Consider the following 15722-nt stretch of genomic DNA (forward strand, 5'->3'; position numbering starts at 1 on the left):
AAAATAAGGAAAAAAAAAAAAAAAAAAAAAAGAAAAAGAAAGACAGATGCTTATGGGCAAAGCAAATTGGCTATAAATAACAACCAGTATCCAGATTTACTTACAAGTAGGGGTCTACAAATTTCTCCCCTTTATACTCATTTCATTCTGACAATGATCCTTTTACAGAAAATGAACTGCTTTTTCCTTAGGGAAAATTAGATCACTTAACTGGTGCAAGAATTGTATATAGCAAAAGGAATGCGACTATTATAGTGGCCCCTACTAAAGTAAATCCTGGACTGGTCCATAACATGAGGTTTGACCTCTCTGTTCTCTTGATGGGATCAACCTCCTCAGACAAAGGATAGTTTGATTGTCTAGGATTCCAGGTAACATACTTGTCAGGAAAGAACCTTGAGAAGATGGACTTTTTGCTTTGCTTCCTGAAATTTGTCCATGCCTTATCCCAATCAGTTGAGAATTTATCACCTGAGGTATGTCCAAGAATAATTGTTGTATGAGTATTTGGATAGGAGAAGCAGTATAAGGGCAATGTAAATTCAGAAGTAGCTAAATCATAAGAAAGTGATCTTATACCAACATAGCATAGTCAAATCATTGTTCATACTTGCACAGTGACTTAGCCCTAACACCAAAAAATTCTTTCAACATCAATTGAATTACAGATGTAGCTAATATGCAATAATGACTGCACTCCGCTGCCTGGGATATCAGTTAACACCATATAAAAGTTTTATTATTTTAATTTCCGAGCTCCCAAAAAAATGAAGTTCGTAAATATACATGGGCTCCAGTAGATAAATCAAGTTAGTGTTATGTTGATTTCCATGTGTATGCTAATGCACTAATGCGAACACCTGATAGCAGTGGGAAGAAACGATAGGAAGAAGGACAATTTATGGTATGACAACAGTGTTAAACAAGGGCAGGCAGCAGGGCACTAGCAAAAGCCTGTTTCTAGTATACAGTCTGCCTCACAATATAGTAAAGATGAGAATCACTTCCTTGATCCTGAAGTATTCATCTCGCATATTCAAGCACAAGTCTAATCTAAAGGAATAAATATTCTTTAAATGTGCTCTCCAGGTCAACCAAGTTAGCCACTGTTGCTTAAATCAGTAGAAAAATTACAAGACATGGGCATGCCTAATCATGATAATGATCACAGGCAAATTGGATATACAATAGGACTCACTTTTCAAAAACTTTGAATTCTAGATAATGTAATGCAACCACTAACCAGGAATATTCAAGTTCCTAAGAGCTCAGATGAGTACTAATTCTATTTCCATTCCCATTCCCGATTCCTCCACCTAATCTTGGATGTCAAAAAATAAAGTAAAATTTATGAGTAATTAGGACTTCTGTTCCTAAAAACAAACTAATAAACTCCAATTGATTTAAATCTTTAATGAAAATGGCTTAGTGACAGTAACACCAACACAGATAACAGGAGCAATAGTAAAACTCCAACATTAGCAGCTGCAGCAAAAGAAAAGAAATCTTCTTTCTCAGAATAACTATATTGGCAATGTAACCCAAAACAACCAAAACTTCAAACAAGACGGGCAAATTAAGAAAACCCAATGATATGGTAAAACACCCTTTTGACATTTAAGTGAAATTGCTGCTGAGTTGATACTTTGGGGCCTATATATAAAGCTGATGACATACCCCTGTTATCACCGTTTTCTTGAGGTTGCCGAGAGCCTTTTTTGGAGCAGAAAATTTTGAAAGAAGAACAAGGATATGGAGATGTGGATTTCTGTGATGTTCTCCAAAAGCCGTGAGATGTTAAGCTCCCGATTCCAGCTTGAATATCCATTGGCATCTGAAACCGAAGATTCCAATTGAAGCTACTGACGCCACAGCTCCAATGATCTCTCTCTCTCCCGCACCTAAAAAAATATCAATTTTTGGATACTTTCTTATCCGCTGGGAAAATCTGACAACCTCAAATTCGTCCATGTCATCATATGACACGTGGCAGCATAACTAATTTTCTTTTATTTTTCTATTTTCAGTATAAATATATTCTTTTTTTTTCATTTGGCCAAAATATTCCTTCTTTGTTACTACACCCTTTTAGTTCTTCTCTAAATATAGATATAATTAACTTATATTTTTGTTTAATTAACTTTTAGTGTAATTAATTTCTTATACTTTCATTTTTATAATTAACTTTTAATTATAATGTAACTCGTCAATTTTTTTATATCATGTCGCTATAACGTGGCATATTATCGTATTATAATAAATGATTATGTGACATTTAACATAATCATGTGATGATCTTCATCTTTTATGTTATTGATATATTAATATTATACGAATATAAAATGATAAATGATATTTCGATTAATAACAATTAATTGTAAAAATTTATTTGATTCAAAATAAAAATATAAAAAATTGATTAAAAATGATAAAAAAATAAAAATTTATTTAAATTTATTTGAATAGTTAGAAGAATTCTTTTAAATATTATATCTTATATTTTTAAGATGTTCGATTTTTAATATCTTTATGGTTCTTAATGCTCAAAAAATAAAAATAACAACATAATTTCCTTAAGAAAGAATACCCTTTTTTATTTGAGAAAAAATTCAAACTTTTTTTTAATAAAAAATATATGCTAATCACTTAATTAAATAATGTAGTACTCAAAGAATGCCTTTTGGAGACACAAAATAAAGTAACACCACATTATCTAAGAAAATGTCATGTAGTTAATCCTAATCACCTTTGTTCTTTCCTAGGTGAAAGTGATAGTATAAGTTTGGATGAACTTAAGTTTTGTGATGTACTAACAAAGTTTCTTATTTCAGCATTAATTATCTGATACTATAAAGTTATTATATATTTTAAAATAGCCAAAAAAAATCAGACAGAAAGATTATAGAATCATTAACTACCTTGGTGTTCAGTCTGATGAGATGTCTAGTCAATCAAAGACACATGGCATTATCAGAGACGCTGGAGACTCAATCTGGTGCGACGTGAATGACCAAATCCCATCATATTTCTCTATCGTCACCTCTTGTTGCCCAATTCCAGTGGCACCAAAATAATTAACCGGTCGAAATTAAATTTTTTCTTCTCATTCCTTGGCACTGGGGCACGCAGGCTCAGCCCTGACCTCTCTGTCCTGTCCCCATTCCACTTAGTTCGCCCAATGGTCGGCAGATTGGCCTAAGACAACACATGGGACTGACTTTTCTTTTACACTCCCGCGAGTGGAAGATCATGCTTCCACGTGTCATCAGATCCCGTTACAGAAAAAGCCGTGGACAGCCCGGTGGGGCATACGGAATAGTTTTAAGGTTGTCAAATAAAAACTGAAGTAATTTGAATCAATACAATTTTTTTTTTCTAAGCAAATAAAATTAAAATATTTTAAATATAAAAAGTCGTGAAAAATTGACTTAGATCGGTTTAGGCTTAAAAGTTAAGTACAATTTTGGTTATAATGACTTTTGTCACTGAAAACCTAAAAGCTTACAATTTTAAAAAAGTTTTTTATATATACTTTTTTAAAGCGAACGAAAACAGACCATGGACACTTCTAGTGGGCCATGGTTTGGCCATCACAACCTAAAGCTTGATGTAATGTCAACCGTTAGATCGTTGGGTCAAGACCAGACAATGGAGCTTCAATCTGCACCACTGTTTTTTTATTTTTTATTTTATTTTTTGTGTGTTTTGTTTAAAATATATGTCATTAAAAAAATAATTAAAATCGAGGTGCAAGTGGAAAAATGGGGGGACGGGTACACAGGTACGAGAGGACACGATATTGGGTGGTTGTTTTAATTTAGTGGACAAGAAAGACTGGCGCGTAGCTTTCACAAATCTATCGTGGGACCCACCCTTCCTTTCGGGTTTTAACAACTTATGACGAGCAGTTTTTCGCTTCACTCTTCAACACATCGGCGGCGCTGTCAACGGATTAATCGGCTTGTATATTGCTCTGTCTCGTCGCGTTGCGTTGCTTGCCAACCCCAACTCTACGCCCCTACACCATGAAAACTACGGTGTGGCCTCCTGCACGAAAGAATTTTTTTTTCAAATATTTATAAGTAATAATAAAAAAATAAAATATATATCTTCTAATCACGCTGCTTGACTCATTAATTTTATTTCAAATATTGTATTTTCTGAGATATTTATTGGATAAATTCAAAAGTAAAATTTATGGATCCACGAATTATTAGATCACATCAGGTGAGAATAAAGGCCATGAAATTGTTTTTTTTTTTTTTAATATTCAACATTATAACACGAAAAATGTATTAAGAAAAAAGGCCAAAAGGTCAAAAGGCAGAATGGAAAGTCTAGTACTGTAGTTATAGGGAGGTTATCCAATCACGTTGTAGTATTAGATACTCCCTCCTGAATTAGACCACACAAGAAAGAAACCTCTCGGTATGGATAAAGACCATAAACTAAAATCGGCGTAGAAGAGGAATTGAAATGAGACGATTAATTGAACGGCCTTAGATAACTCACCACACATGTTACCCAGCTCCACCCGCCAGACAACTGAGTTCATCTCTCTCTCTCTCTCTTTCAAAGTCAGTCATTTTGTCTATAGTTTGGTTGCAAAAAGCAAGCATAGGGAAGGAAAAAGAAGCAGAGCAAAACATGAACTCATCATCGTCGTCACCGAATCCTCCACTGCCTCCAGCACCTCCTCCGCAGCAGTCTTCCACGTCCGCGAACGCCGCTGATGGGTCCGGAAAGAAAGTCAGGAAACCTTACACCATCACCAAGTCACGTGAGAGTTGGACTGAGGAAGAACACGACAAGTTCCTTGAAGCTCTTCAACTGTATGTTCTTCTTCTTCTTTATTTATTTTTAAGTTGAAAACTTTTGGACCAATTTTGTTCTTTTTTGAAAAATTAAAATGAATTACAAGTACCCAATACTTCGATTTACTGTTTTCTTGGGTTTCCAACTTTCCATCTCCTTTTTCGGTCGGAAATTTACCCTTTTCTTGCTGTTTCTTAATTTTGATTCTGCTGTTTTAACTAGTTTAGAACTTGGAAAGTCTTGAACGAGTCATTTCTTGAGATAATTGTGAACTGGATGTGTTTTATGGAGAAATTTATCTGCAAACTTGATACTCAAGTTGTTTGGGAGCTTAATTTTGGCTGAATTTGGTACAAGAATTTACCTGATTGTTACTATAAAACTTCCTTGTCGGTTTGTGCATTGAACCTTGTACGAGGATGCCAATGACAATACATTTACTTCCTTTTTTTATTATTATTATTTTTTTGTTTAGGATATGATTTGCAGCTGTTGCCTTGTTCTATTTATGTTTTATTAGCAATTTGAACTGTAAGGATCAATGTTGTCTTGTAATAGAAAAAATTCTTGTTAGCATGATTTTTATATAAGTAGTTTTCTATCTTTCTTCCTGACTTAGGTTTGACCGTGACTGGAAAAAAATTGAAGATTTTGTGGGTTCAAAGACAGTTATCCAGGTTTAAAGACAACAATTGGATGTTGTGAGCTAAATTTTTAATATTTAATCTCATTTTGGTTCATTTTTTTTAAATGAATGCTCGCTGCCTTTTCAGATTCGAAGTCATGCCCAGAAATACTTTTTGAAGGTCCAAAAGAATGGGACAATTGCACATGTGCCTCCTCCTCGCCCCAAGCGCAAAGCTGCTCACCCTTACCCGCAAAAGGCGTCTAAAAATGGTTTGTTTTGTTAAGGATTGTGAAGATATACTAGATTGAAGTATTAAGGCTATGATTACATTTTGACATGCTTTTAAATTAGCAGTTTTAGTGTCATTGCAAGCATCCATGGCTTATCCTTCTTCAATAAATACCATAGCACCTGGATATGCTCCCTGGGATGAAGCGTCCTTGCTAGTAAACACTGCCCCAAGCAAAATCATGCCACCACAAGATGAATTTACAAGCCTTCAAGGAGCTGAAGGCATGCATACTTCTCTCCTTTTTTTTCCTTTGTTATAATAGTAGTAGACTAGCTTTCCTAAAGGGAATATTCCAGCACTTCTTATGCATACAACGTTACTGATTCAGCTGATATTGGATCGAAGGGCGTAGCAAGGATTAGTAACAGTGGTGTCAGTGGCATTGGAAGCTCAAGTAGGACAATACCTAGTTCTGATATGCCATACCAAGGGAAACAAGCTCCCATGCTTCATGGTATTTGTGTTGGCCATAATCAATTTTTTTTCCCATTTACTTTGTTTGTACTTGATGGTATAGGTCAGCTTTATCTTTGTTTTGCAGGTATACCGGATTTTGCTGAAGTTTATAGCTTCATTGGGAGCATCTTCGATCCAGACACCCAAGGGCATGTGCAAAAACTCAAAGAGATGGATCCGATAAATTTTGAAACTGTGAGTCAAATGGCGCTTATTTTTTTTATTTCAACAGGTCATATTTGTAGTATATATCATAAATGCCCTGCCCTAATTTACATTATATGATGTAGAAAGTTTAAAATAAAAATCAGAGGAAATACTGGTCGACATGACCTGGTTTTTGGTCAGTAGTGACCAACAACCCCTTAGATAAAGTTTACAAAGCAGTGTATAGGAATAAATGCTGATGACGTGTTTATATCTTCCTTTCTAAAGTCTGGGCCTTGTCTGTAAATTCATTAAAATAGCAATAGGCCCAGATAAGGTTGTTGATGTTTTGTGAGATTCTTAGAATTTGTTGCATAATTTGGACTGCATGGTACATATAGCCTTAACTATTTCTTGGAGTCTTATATAAGCTTTATAGAATCGTCTTCTGCATCCTCTCATGGATGGATGTGGTGAAAGGCTGGTCTTTCAAATTTAATTTCATGTGAGGCTATAGAATGAGTGGTTATATTTGAGTATTGCAATCAATAGGAGAGGTGCCTAACTGGTTTATCATGGGAAAGCTTCTACAAATTTGTTGTAAGAACAGCCATCTCTGCATTCAGAAGTTTTCTGATTTCACCTATATATCACAGGAGATTTCTTTGATGTTTGCCTTGTGGCATCAGAAAAGTAATTGAACATGACTTTTGATTATATACAATCTCTGCCCTGTGAAATTTCCCTGTTCTAAATGATCTGGGTTACTGTATGTAATTCCTTTTTGTGACTTTTTGCAGGTCTTGTTACTGATGAGAAACCTCACCGTTAACTTGTGTAGTCCTGATTTTGAGCCAGTCGTAAGTATTTTTATGAAGTTAGTGTTTATGCTTTTCAGACATTATTTTCTGTTCAAATTTTATTGACTTGGGTAAATAGGTGCTTCCAACTTTCTTTCTTTTTTTTTTCCTTCATTTTGAAATAAAAATGTCTAATGATTATGTTGCTACTAAAACATGATTTCTTCTACAATGCTTGGGTACTCGCATATTTCAATTCCTTCTTGGTTATTTAAATGAGAGAAAACCAAACAGAACTTTTTTCCTCATCAGTGAGCATATTTTCTTTCTTTCTATGTTTTTTCAATGACTGTTCTTTACTGCTAACTGATTGATCTCCTTGGTTGTTGCAGAGGAAAGTTATGTCCTCATATGATGTCAGCACAAAAACGGTGGGACTTGGCACGGGAATTATTCCCCAAAGCCAAACGAATGATATATCATGTTAAGCTGTTTATTATGTAGGGCTTGCAGGCAAGTACGTGCTTTTCATTTGTTTTTTCTGCTTTTCATCTATATTTTCATTATAACTTCCTTTTGCTGCATCAGGATTGTAATTTTTGTTTCCTTTGACTGCTATCTTAAATCTAAAGTGTCTAATGAAACTTGGACAGCATGCTTGGAGGTTACTAGGTGAAGGAGTTGCAACCACCACCTGGAGAAAATGTTAGAAATGTTGAGTGGAAGAAAGGTTTGCTACTACGGACTTTCAAGCTCTGTAAGGGTCTCGATGTGCAGCGAGTCAGGTGGAATGGTTGTCACCCGGTTTTGACCTATCAACCAGATAATTGTGTATATTCTTGTGAGGTTTGTCAATTAGCCGTTTTACCCAATTGTGAAGTATGCCTTACAATAGAAGTGAAACTACAAGAATTTGAACATATCTGTAATAAAGATCATGGTTTTGCCTTATGAATGTAGCTAGAAGGAACTCCATGGCAACATGCTAGATTTCTTAGCTATTGTCATATATTGGTTATTAACAAGTATTCCACTAGAATATTATCTCTCAGTTTGACTAAAATTTGATGGGATCGTACCAAGGTCAAAGGGGTGCACGCTGCTGCTTTCAAAGGCATTCATAAGCTCATTAAGAACCCCCTTGCTCGTGGAAGGAAACTGTTTGTGCTGATTGATTTGCCAACTATAGCAGGCTGCTGTGGAGGGTTTCACTTATCTGGTCTCTCCTTCCCAGACCGTGTCTTTTGCCTTTTTAGCAGGTAGCTTGGAATCCTGCACCTCTAGTTGGCGCCAAGCTGCGGTTCTTCTCCCAGTTCCTTTGTGCTAATATAAGCTATTATGCCAAAAACCAGTTGTAGGAAAACAACATAATCATGTACTAATTGCCACACTTCAAGTCTCTTCATTTTTTCCCTTCTCATCTAACCTCAAACCTTTTTTTGGGCTAGTCAGAGGCATCGCTTATGCCACGTATAAAAGGGTGATTTTCCTTTGAGGACAATAATTTGTAATAACAATAACAACAGAGCTTTTCTCACTATTTGGTATTTAATTAAATGGGTGGTATTTCCTTTGTTGTATTACATTAATATTTAATATCATTTCCTACATATTTTTTTTCTTGATAGAGTTTATATAGAAGTAACCATTAATGGCACCTTTGGTTAGCGAAATGACAGCTATTTCATGAAAATATAATATAAAAATTTTTAAATTACCTAACAACAGGCATTGGTCTGCCCAATATATACTCCTGAAGCCCATGTTCTCTTCTGGGTCGGACCATCTCGTTGTCCCTTTCTGATACCCGTAAGAAAACTGCCCCGACCCGCGACCATCAGCAACCACTGATTTGCCTTCTCCCTCTTCCTTTCTATAGTCTTCTGGAGTCTCCAGTCAAGTTTTTCACACATTTCTCCGGGAACATTTCTTCAATCTGTTACTTGACAGAGCAAAATATGTGAAGGAAAATCTGATTTGCTGTTGGTGTTGGTAAGATTACATCTCTGTTAAATCAATGAACGGTTTGGGGTTCAGCTGCTTTTTCTCGGTTATTTCTTTGCGAATTCTAGCCTCTAGGGTTGTTTATTTTTTGTCAGATTAAGGCATAGCTCAAATCGCTTTCTTTTCTTTGCAATTACTTGGAAAATTTCATTGGGGAAAATAGTTTTAGATCAAGCAAATTGAAAATGCTGCAACATCAGATAGTGCAATCCCCAGCCAGGCTGGGCTTAACGAACCCCAACTCACCTTCTCTGCAAAACCCTACCCCTCCAAAATACCCTTCTTCCCAACCCCAGCCCCAACCGCCGCCGCAGCAGCAGCAACAACCTAGCTCCACCAATCTCTCCGCCACAACCACCTCGTCAGCGCTACTTTCTCTTCTCCCTCCACTGCCCAGAGCACAATCCCTCCTCCTCCAAATGGCCTCCTTAGCTTCCAAACTCTTTGAAGTCTCCCCGAATCGTACCGTCTGGGTGTCCGCCTTTCGCGGATCTCTCCCTTCTTTCCTCTCTTCGCAAATCCAAACAACGCCTCCCCCTCCGCTTGAATCCACCCCAACTTCAACCAAAGAAGTCCTCTCCTTATTCACTTCCCTCCAAACCCAACTCTTCGAAGCCGTTGCCCAACTCCAAGAAATCCTGGATCTTCAAGATTTTAAGCAGAAGATTGCGAGGGAAATTAGGTCCAATGATGGTGCAATTCTTGCTTTTGCTAATAAACTTAAAGAGGCGGAACGGGTTCTTGATATGCTTGTTGATGATTATTCTGATTATCGGCGGCCTAAGAGGTTGAAATTGGAGGAGGATGGTGGTGGGGGTGATGATGATTCTAGTACCACAACGGTCGCATCTCAGTTGAATTTGTCGGATATTTTGTCGTATGCGCATCGGATTAGTTATACTACTTTTGCACCTCCGGAGTTTGGTGCTGGACAGGCACCTCTTCGCGGGGCACTCCCCCCTGCTCCGCAAGAGGAGCAGATGCGTGCTTCTCAGCTGTATGCCTTTGCTGATCTTGATGTCGGTTTGCCTAAAGCAGTTGAGGCTAAGGAGAAAGCTGTCGAGGCAATCATTGAGCCACCACCTGCACAGCCTGTGGATACCAATCCACTTGCAAATTTGGCAGCCCTTCAGGGTTTGCTTCCTCCAAACTTTACAGTTCCATCAGGCTGGAAACCTGGGATGCCAGTGGAGTTGCCAACCAATCTGCCTGTGCCACCACCTGGATGGAAGCCTGGGGACCCAGTGCCACTGCCTCCGTTGGACTCCTTGCCTATACCTAGGATGGAAGAGCCACACTTGCGGCCTGTTCCGCCTCCAGGATTGCATAAGCCACCTGAGCCAATCCAGGTGCGACATGTTGAGCTGGATATCCTGGATCCTGATGATGATAGCAGTGATTATAGTAGTGATGAGGGAAGCTCTGATGATGAAGATTGATAGTGTGATGGTTTGAATGATTGGTAGTTTGAAGTACTTGAAGTAAGTGTACCTGCAATATGTAACTCATAATTTTAGGAACAAAATGGAATTCTGAGTTTCATTCATGTACCCGAATGCTAAGTAATTTGCAATTTGTAGAGTCCTTTTCACTAACCCATCTGAATTCCTTTAGTTGGAAAATAATTGCATTTCCTAGATATATAATTATTTCTTGTCATGTATCAGAATTGAAAATGAGAAGGATTTGGTTTTGTTTTACACTAAACATTCAGTAAAACATCCTGCATTCAAACCATTGATTGGACACTATCCTGGTAAACAATAGATGGTGCTAGGAAAGGAAAGCAATTCTTTTACCATTATTCGTTACAGAACCATTGATGGGATATAGAAAGTTGCGAGAACTGTTATTTCTGTGAACAAAGAGCTACAAATCTGCGAGGGTTGCATACACTTGGTACTTGCAGACACAACAGAGGTGATCTTTCTTGCAGAAGGTGGAGAAGGTAGTGGTTTAGAAGGAGGAAGAGTGGAGAAGGTAGATGAATTCTGACCATTTATTTATTTTTAGATAATTGATATTGAAGGTGTGATAGTTCATATTGAGTTGTATAATTCCAATAGTTTGAATAATAAGAAATTAAATTAAAAAAAAAAAAGAAACGAAAACCCCCAATCTTGCAATATTCAGGAGTTAATATGAAATTGAATGTTCCAAGTTTCAACCTGATTTTTTCGGAATGAAAAATGGCAAAAAGCTTGGACAGGCTCAATCTTCAATCATTTATATAGGCTAGGCTGGTGTAGAGTCCATATTGACATATCATGGCCCATATATTATATTAGGGTGTAGCAGCCCAAACTCATCCTCGTAGGCCCGTTACCTGGTAGAACAGGCTAAACCCCGGAACCAAACAACTGAAACCCTACCATATTCTCTTTACACATCCGCACTCCTCAAAACCCTAGCGCCCTCTCTGTCTTACATCTTTTACTTCATTTTCCCAACACTCTCTCACTACCCAAACCTTGAACAATGGCAGCCGCGGCTGCTGCCGTCCGCCCTCTAGTCTCTGTCCAGACTATAGAATCCGACATGGCCACTGACGCCTGCCCAACCGTCCCTCTCGCTGATGTCATGAAAGCCTCGATCCGACCCGACATCGTCACCTTCGTCCACGACAACATCTCCAAAAACCGCCGCCAACCCTATGCCGTCTCCAAACGTGCTGGTCACCAGACCTCCGCCGAATCCTGGGGTACCGGCCGTGCCGTCTCACGTATCCCCCGTGTTCCCGGTGGCGGTACTCACCGCGCAGGCCAAGGTGCTTTTGGAAACATGTGTCGTGGTGGCCGCATGTTTGCTCCTACCAAGATCTGGCGCCGCTGGCACCGGAAAATCAACGTTAACCAGAAGCGTTACGCCGTTGCCTCCGCCATCGCTGCCTCTGCTATTCCTGCCCTCGTGATGGCACGTGGCCACCGCATCGAGGCCGTCTCGGAGATGCCTCTGGTCGTATCCGACGCTGTGGAGGGCGTGGAGAAAACCTCGGCTGCAATTAAGGTTTTGAAGCAGGTCGGAGCATATCCTGATGTGGAAAAGGCTAAGGACAGCCAAGGAATCCGACCTGGAAAAGGAAAAATGAGGAACCGGAGGTACATTTCCCGTAAAGGTCCGTTGATTGTTTACGGAACAGAGGGTGCAAAGCTCGTTAAAGCCTTCCGGAACATTCCTGGAGTCGAGGTTGCCAACGTGGAGAGGCTTAATCTGTTGAAACTCGCTCCTGGTGGACACCTTGGAAGGTTCGTTATCTGGACCAAGTCGGCTTACGAGAAGCTGGACTCGATTTACGGGTCATTTGATAAGCCTTCTGAGAAGAAGAAAGGGTACGTTTTGCCCCGCGCTAAGATGGTCAATGCTGACCTTGCTAGGATTATTAACTCTGATGAGATCCAGTCGGTAGTGAAGCCGATTAAGAACGAGATCAAGAGGGCACCTTTGAAGAAGAATCCACTTAAGAACTTGAATGTTATGCTGAAGTTGAACCCATATGCGAAGACTGCTAGGAGGATGGCCCTTTTGGCTGAGGCACAACGTGTTAAGGCCAAGAAGGAGAAGCTTGACAAGAAGAGGAAGCCCGTTTCTAAGGTATATCATTTCTGTTTTGTTTTAGTATATTTTGTAAATGCTTTTGAGCTTCTTAATGATGATAATGTGGAATTTCTGTGGGTTAGGCTGATGCCTTTTATATGTCAATTGAATTATGTAGTATGTGCTTTGACTTAATGTTTAATGCCTTTGGATGTTTTGTTCCTTGAATTGGCTTGTGATTATTTTTATGATTAAATGAATCGTTTTGTTCATCGCTGCTTCTAATTGTTTGGTTAATTGCTGTATTTAGATTTTTTTGTGCTTATGAGATCACTCTTTTGGATGCGGAACTCCTAGAAGTGTGCTATTTTAGTGTCAACTGGTTTTATTGTTGAGATATTACCTCTATTGACGATAAGGTGCTGTTGCGGCTGTAACACTGTTTAATAGGATGCTTGGTTGCTTTTGATTAAATCTCGGCATATGGTACATGTAACTGGCATGAGGAGAGTGATTCTAATTTGGTTTGACTCTGATTCATACATGTTCTTGAGTCATCTCTTCTACATGTTTATCAGTTGTTGTGATTTTGTCAAGAGAATGGTAGGAAGTGGGAGCTATTTGTTTATTTGACTTAAGTCATTTAGTTTAGTCCTATGGTAGAAAGATGAGTTTAATGCATTAATTATTCCAATTTATGTTTAGCATGACTTTGGGCCCAAAATGGATTGTATTGCCAGCCTTTGTTTCTCTTTTTCCTTGTTCTAGTTGTTTTGGTGGTATTCAAATTATGTTGTCAAGTTTTGCATCTTTGTAAGATTCACATTGTTTCCTGCATTTGTCATTCTGTTTTTACGTTCTGAGGCCTCATTCGACTCTTTACCCATATCTTCTCTGGCATGCAATTTTATTCTTTGTTCATCTTTTGAGGAAATATTTTTGTATTAATGATTCTAGCCCACATGTTGTGTTTACTTTTTTGTTTTTATTCACTATTGTTGACTCCCCTAGTTTTTCCTTTTTGCTTCTCTTGGATGTTTCAGGAGGAGGCAACAGCAATCAAGACAGCAGGCAAAGCATGGTATCAGACAATGATCTCAGACAGTGATTACACAGAGTTTGAGAACTTCTCTAAGTGGTTGGGTGTGTCGCAGTAATTTAGTTTTTGGCTTTAGAAAATTCCTGCAGAGAATGTTTGTAGCAGTTTTGTTTTGGTGTTGACATTTTATTTCCTTTGCTGTTTCAAGTTATGGATGAGAATGGGTGGAATGGCATGCTCCCATGCTATTGTTTTTCTGGGCTCCGCCCTGCCTTGTTATTATTTATGGCTATTGGAATAGTTTCTTTTGAAATGAGACAAGAATTAAATAGTTTTAAGGTGTCTCGTTGGTCTTTTCTGTTACCGAAATGTTTATTTTGCAGTGTCCATCTAGTTAAGACTGGTTCCTAATAAAGCTTTAATTCATTTTTCTATTACTTGGTTGTTTTCTTCGACGCTATATGTTTGGTTGGTAGGTGGAGTGAAAATAAAGCAAGTGGGAAGGAAGGAAAAAGAGGATGAAAATTGATTACAGGCATGGTATCTTATAATGTAATGTGAATATAGTATCTTATAATATAATTTGATTATAGGTAATGTGTGATTACTTGTAATGTTTAAAATGTAAAAAAAATAACATTGCGGTGTTTGTAAAAAAAATAATTTTGTAGTTTTTTATTTATAAGTATTTTGTTGAAAATCTAATATTAATTTTTTTATTTAAGTTTCTTTGGATCTTTCTATTTTTCTTTGGGCCAAACATTTTGTTCTTGGTTGGGGGAGGGGGATCTGTGCTTCAAAAGAATACGAGGGGCCATTGGGTTTCGGGCCTATTGGCCAGAACTTGGAGTATTATTTGTTAACGCATTACCCAATATACTCTGGCTGCACGGGAAGGCCACACCTCCTTTATCTTCACCAAAATCCTCATATCTCAAAGCCTATGTGAAAGTAATGAGCCATTAACCTCCCAACTTATTATTACTTAATCGGAGGATGTCAAGACTAAGGGTCAGCTAAGCCGAGCTTGTAGTGTTGCGGGTTAGAATGTAAACATAATCTCATGCGATTTTAAATTTTGAAAATAATTTATAAATCAAGGATTTCTATTTTCAACTCAAAAGACAAATTTAATAAATAGTGATGACTCATATTTATATACTTAATATTTATTTCATCTTTTAGTGATGTGAGATCATAACATTTAACTTGTAGCTGCATCCCATTTCCATAAAAAAAAAATGATTAGGGGTGTCTCAGATCATGCAACTATTATTATCTAATCAGTGCTTAAGCATTTTTCTTAACATACAATCTTACAATCTGACCCCAAATTAGAAACTTTTGTTGGCATAAAGATTTGAGCTCCTCCTTACTCTGCCTTAATATGTGTGGGCTCAGAGCAATATTCGCATGCATTGACGCACCGAGACCATTAAAAAAGGGATAGCAACTTCAGATATTTGAGGTTACTATTTATGGTCCAACTTGCTATTTAGTTAATAATTTTTTGGACACTCTTAATCTCCTCGAGCTAGTACTTTGTATTGCGCATCTCAAAATTTTTAGTATTCAAGCAGATGGCACAACCTGAAATTGCATTAAATTAATGTTAGTGACAAACTAGGATGTCGCCATGATCAACAACTTGTCTTTTTTTTTTTTTTTTTTTTGGTAGTTTGCTTGCTAATCTAATCTCCCTCCCAACTTACACTCACTTTCATGGGTAAAAATATAAACAGGCTAAGGCTTTTCCTGAACCTCAAACAAATTTGTTTACTCGAGATATTGTACTTAGCTGACTGCAAATTAAAACAAAGATACATTAAAAATTATCAGCTAGCTGGATTTCCCTCTGCGGGATATTTGGAAAATCCCAAAGTCAAAAGTTGCGGCTTTTCCAGGCGCATCTTGTTTAAAACTTCCATCATCACGCAGTAAATAAATTTAGGCTGATGTTATTAAGTAGATGGCCTACGCCCTACTTACTGCCTCACATTTAAACGA

The 15722-nt window shown here is 37.8% G+C and overlaps 4 protein-coding genes across 5 annotated transcripts; 3 read left to right on the forward strand and 1 right to left on the reverse strand.

Moving 5' to 3' along the window:
• On the reverse strand, nt 38–1915 carry LOC18597885. Its single transcript, XM_007027151.2, has 2 exons — nt 1678–1915; nt 38–471 (listed from the first exon to the last, which is right to left on the reverse strand). The coding sequence occupies exons 1-2, from the start codon at nt 1832–1834 to the stop codon at nt 203–205; spliced, it is 426 nt and encodes a 141-aa protein (XP_007027213.2). The 5' UTR covers nt 1835–1915; the 3' UTR covers nt 38–202.
• On the forward strand, nt 4479–8222 carry LOC18597886 (protein REVEILLE 8). Of its 2 annotated transcripts, none has more exons than XM_007027153.2 (9): nt 4479–4832; nt 5435–5492; nt 5589–5712; nt 5798–5956; nt 6064–6189; nt 6277–6386; nt 7139–7198; nt 7531–7655; nt 7792–8222. In XM_007027153.2, the coding sequence occupies exons 1-8, from the start codon at nt 4648–4650 to the stop codon at nt 7624–7626; spliced, it is 918 nt and encodes a 305-aa protein (XP_007027215.2). In that variant the 5' UTR covers nt 4479–4647; the 3' UTR covers nt 7627–7655; nt 7792–8222. The 2 variants fall into 2 exon arrangements, with proteins under 2 accessions (XP_007027215.2, XP_007027216.2); XM_007027154.2 differs by having other exon boundaries at nt 7531–7651.
• LOC18597887 (mediator of RNA polymerase II transcription subunit 4) lies at nt 8929–10842 on the forward strand. Its single transcript, XM_007027155.2, has one exon. It carries the CDS (start codon nt 9328–9330, stop codon nt 10579–10581), a length of 1254 nt encoding a protein of 417 aa, XP_007027217.1. The 5' UTR covers nt 8929–9327; the 3' UTR covers nt 10582–10842.
• On the forward strand, nt 11537–14150 carry LOC18597888 (60S ribosomal protein L4). Its single transcript, XM_007027156.2, has 2 exons — nt 11537–12733; nt 13720–14150. Exons 1-2 carry the CDS (start codon nt 11621–11623, stop codon nt 13831–13833), a joined length of 1227 nt encoding a protein of 408 aa, XP_007027218.1. The 5' UTR covers nt 11537–11620; the 3' UTR covers nt 13834–14150.

Source organism: Theobroma cacao, chromosome 5, assembly GCF_000208745.1.
Source record: "Theobroma cacao cultivar B97-61/B2 chromosome 5, Criollo_cocoa_genome_V2, whole genome shotgun sequence".
Taxonomy (NCBI): Eukaryota; Viridiplantae; Streptophyta; class Magnoliopsida; order Malvales; family Malvaceae; genus Theobroma; species Theobroma cacao.

Excerpts from the sequence above, each read along its gene's own strand:
- LOC18597885 (XM_007027151.2), bottom strand. The coding sequence starts at position 1,834 with ATGCCAATGGATATTCAAGCTGGAATCGGGAGCTTAACATCTCACGGC. Across the intron at positions 472-1,677 it reads AGAAAACGGTGATAACAGGG|GTGATAAATTCTCAACTGAT; the intron begins GTATGTCATCAG and ends GACATACCTCAG.
- LOC18597887 (XM_007027155.2), top strand. The coding sequence starts at position 9,328 with ATGCTGCAACATCAGATAGTGCAATCCCCAGCCAGGCTGGGCTTAACG.
- LOC18597888 (XM_007027156.2), top strand. The coding sequence starts at position 11,621 with ATGGCAGCCGCGGCTGCTGCCGTCCGCCCTCTAGTCTCTGTCCAGACT. Across the intron at positions 12,734-13,719 it reads AGAGGAAGCCCGTTTCTAAG|GAGGAGGCAACAGCAATCAA; the intron begins GTATATCATTTC and ends TGGATGTTTCAG.
- LOC18597886 (XM_007027153.2), top strand. The coding sequence starts at position 4,648 with ATGAACTCATCATCGTCGTCACCGAATCCTCCACTGCCTCCAGCACCT. Across the intron at positions 5,493-5,588 it reads GTTCAAAGACAGTTATCCAG|ATTCGAAGTCATGCCCAGAA; the intron begins GTTTAAAGACAA and ends CTGCCTTTTCAG. Across the intron at positions 5,713-5,797 it reads GCAAAAGGCGTCTAAAAATG|TTTTAGTGTCATTGCAAGCA; the intron begins GTTTGTTTTGTT and ends TTAAATTAGCAG.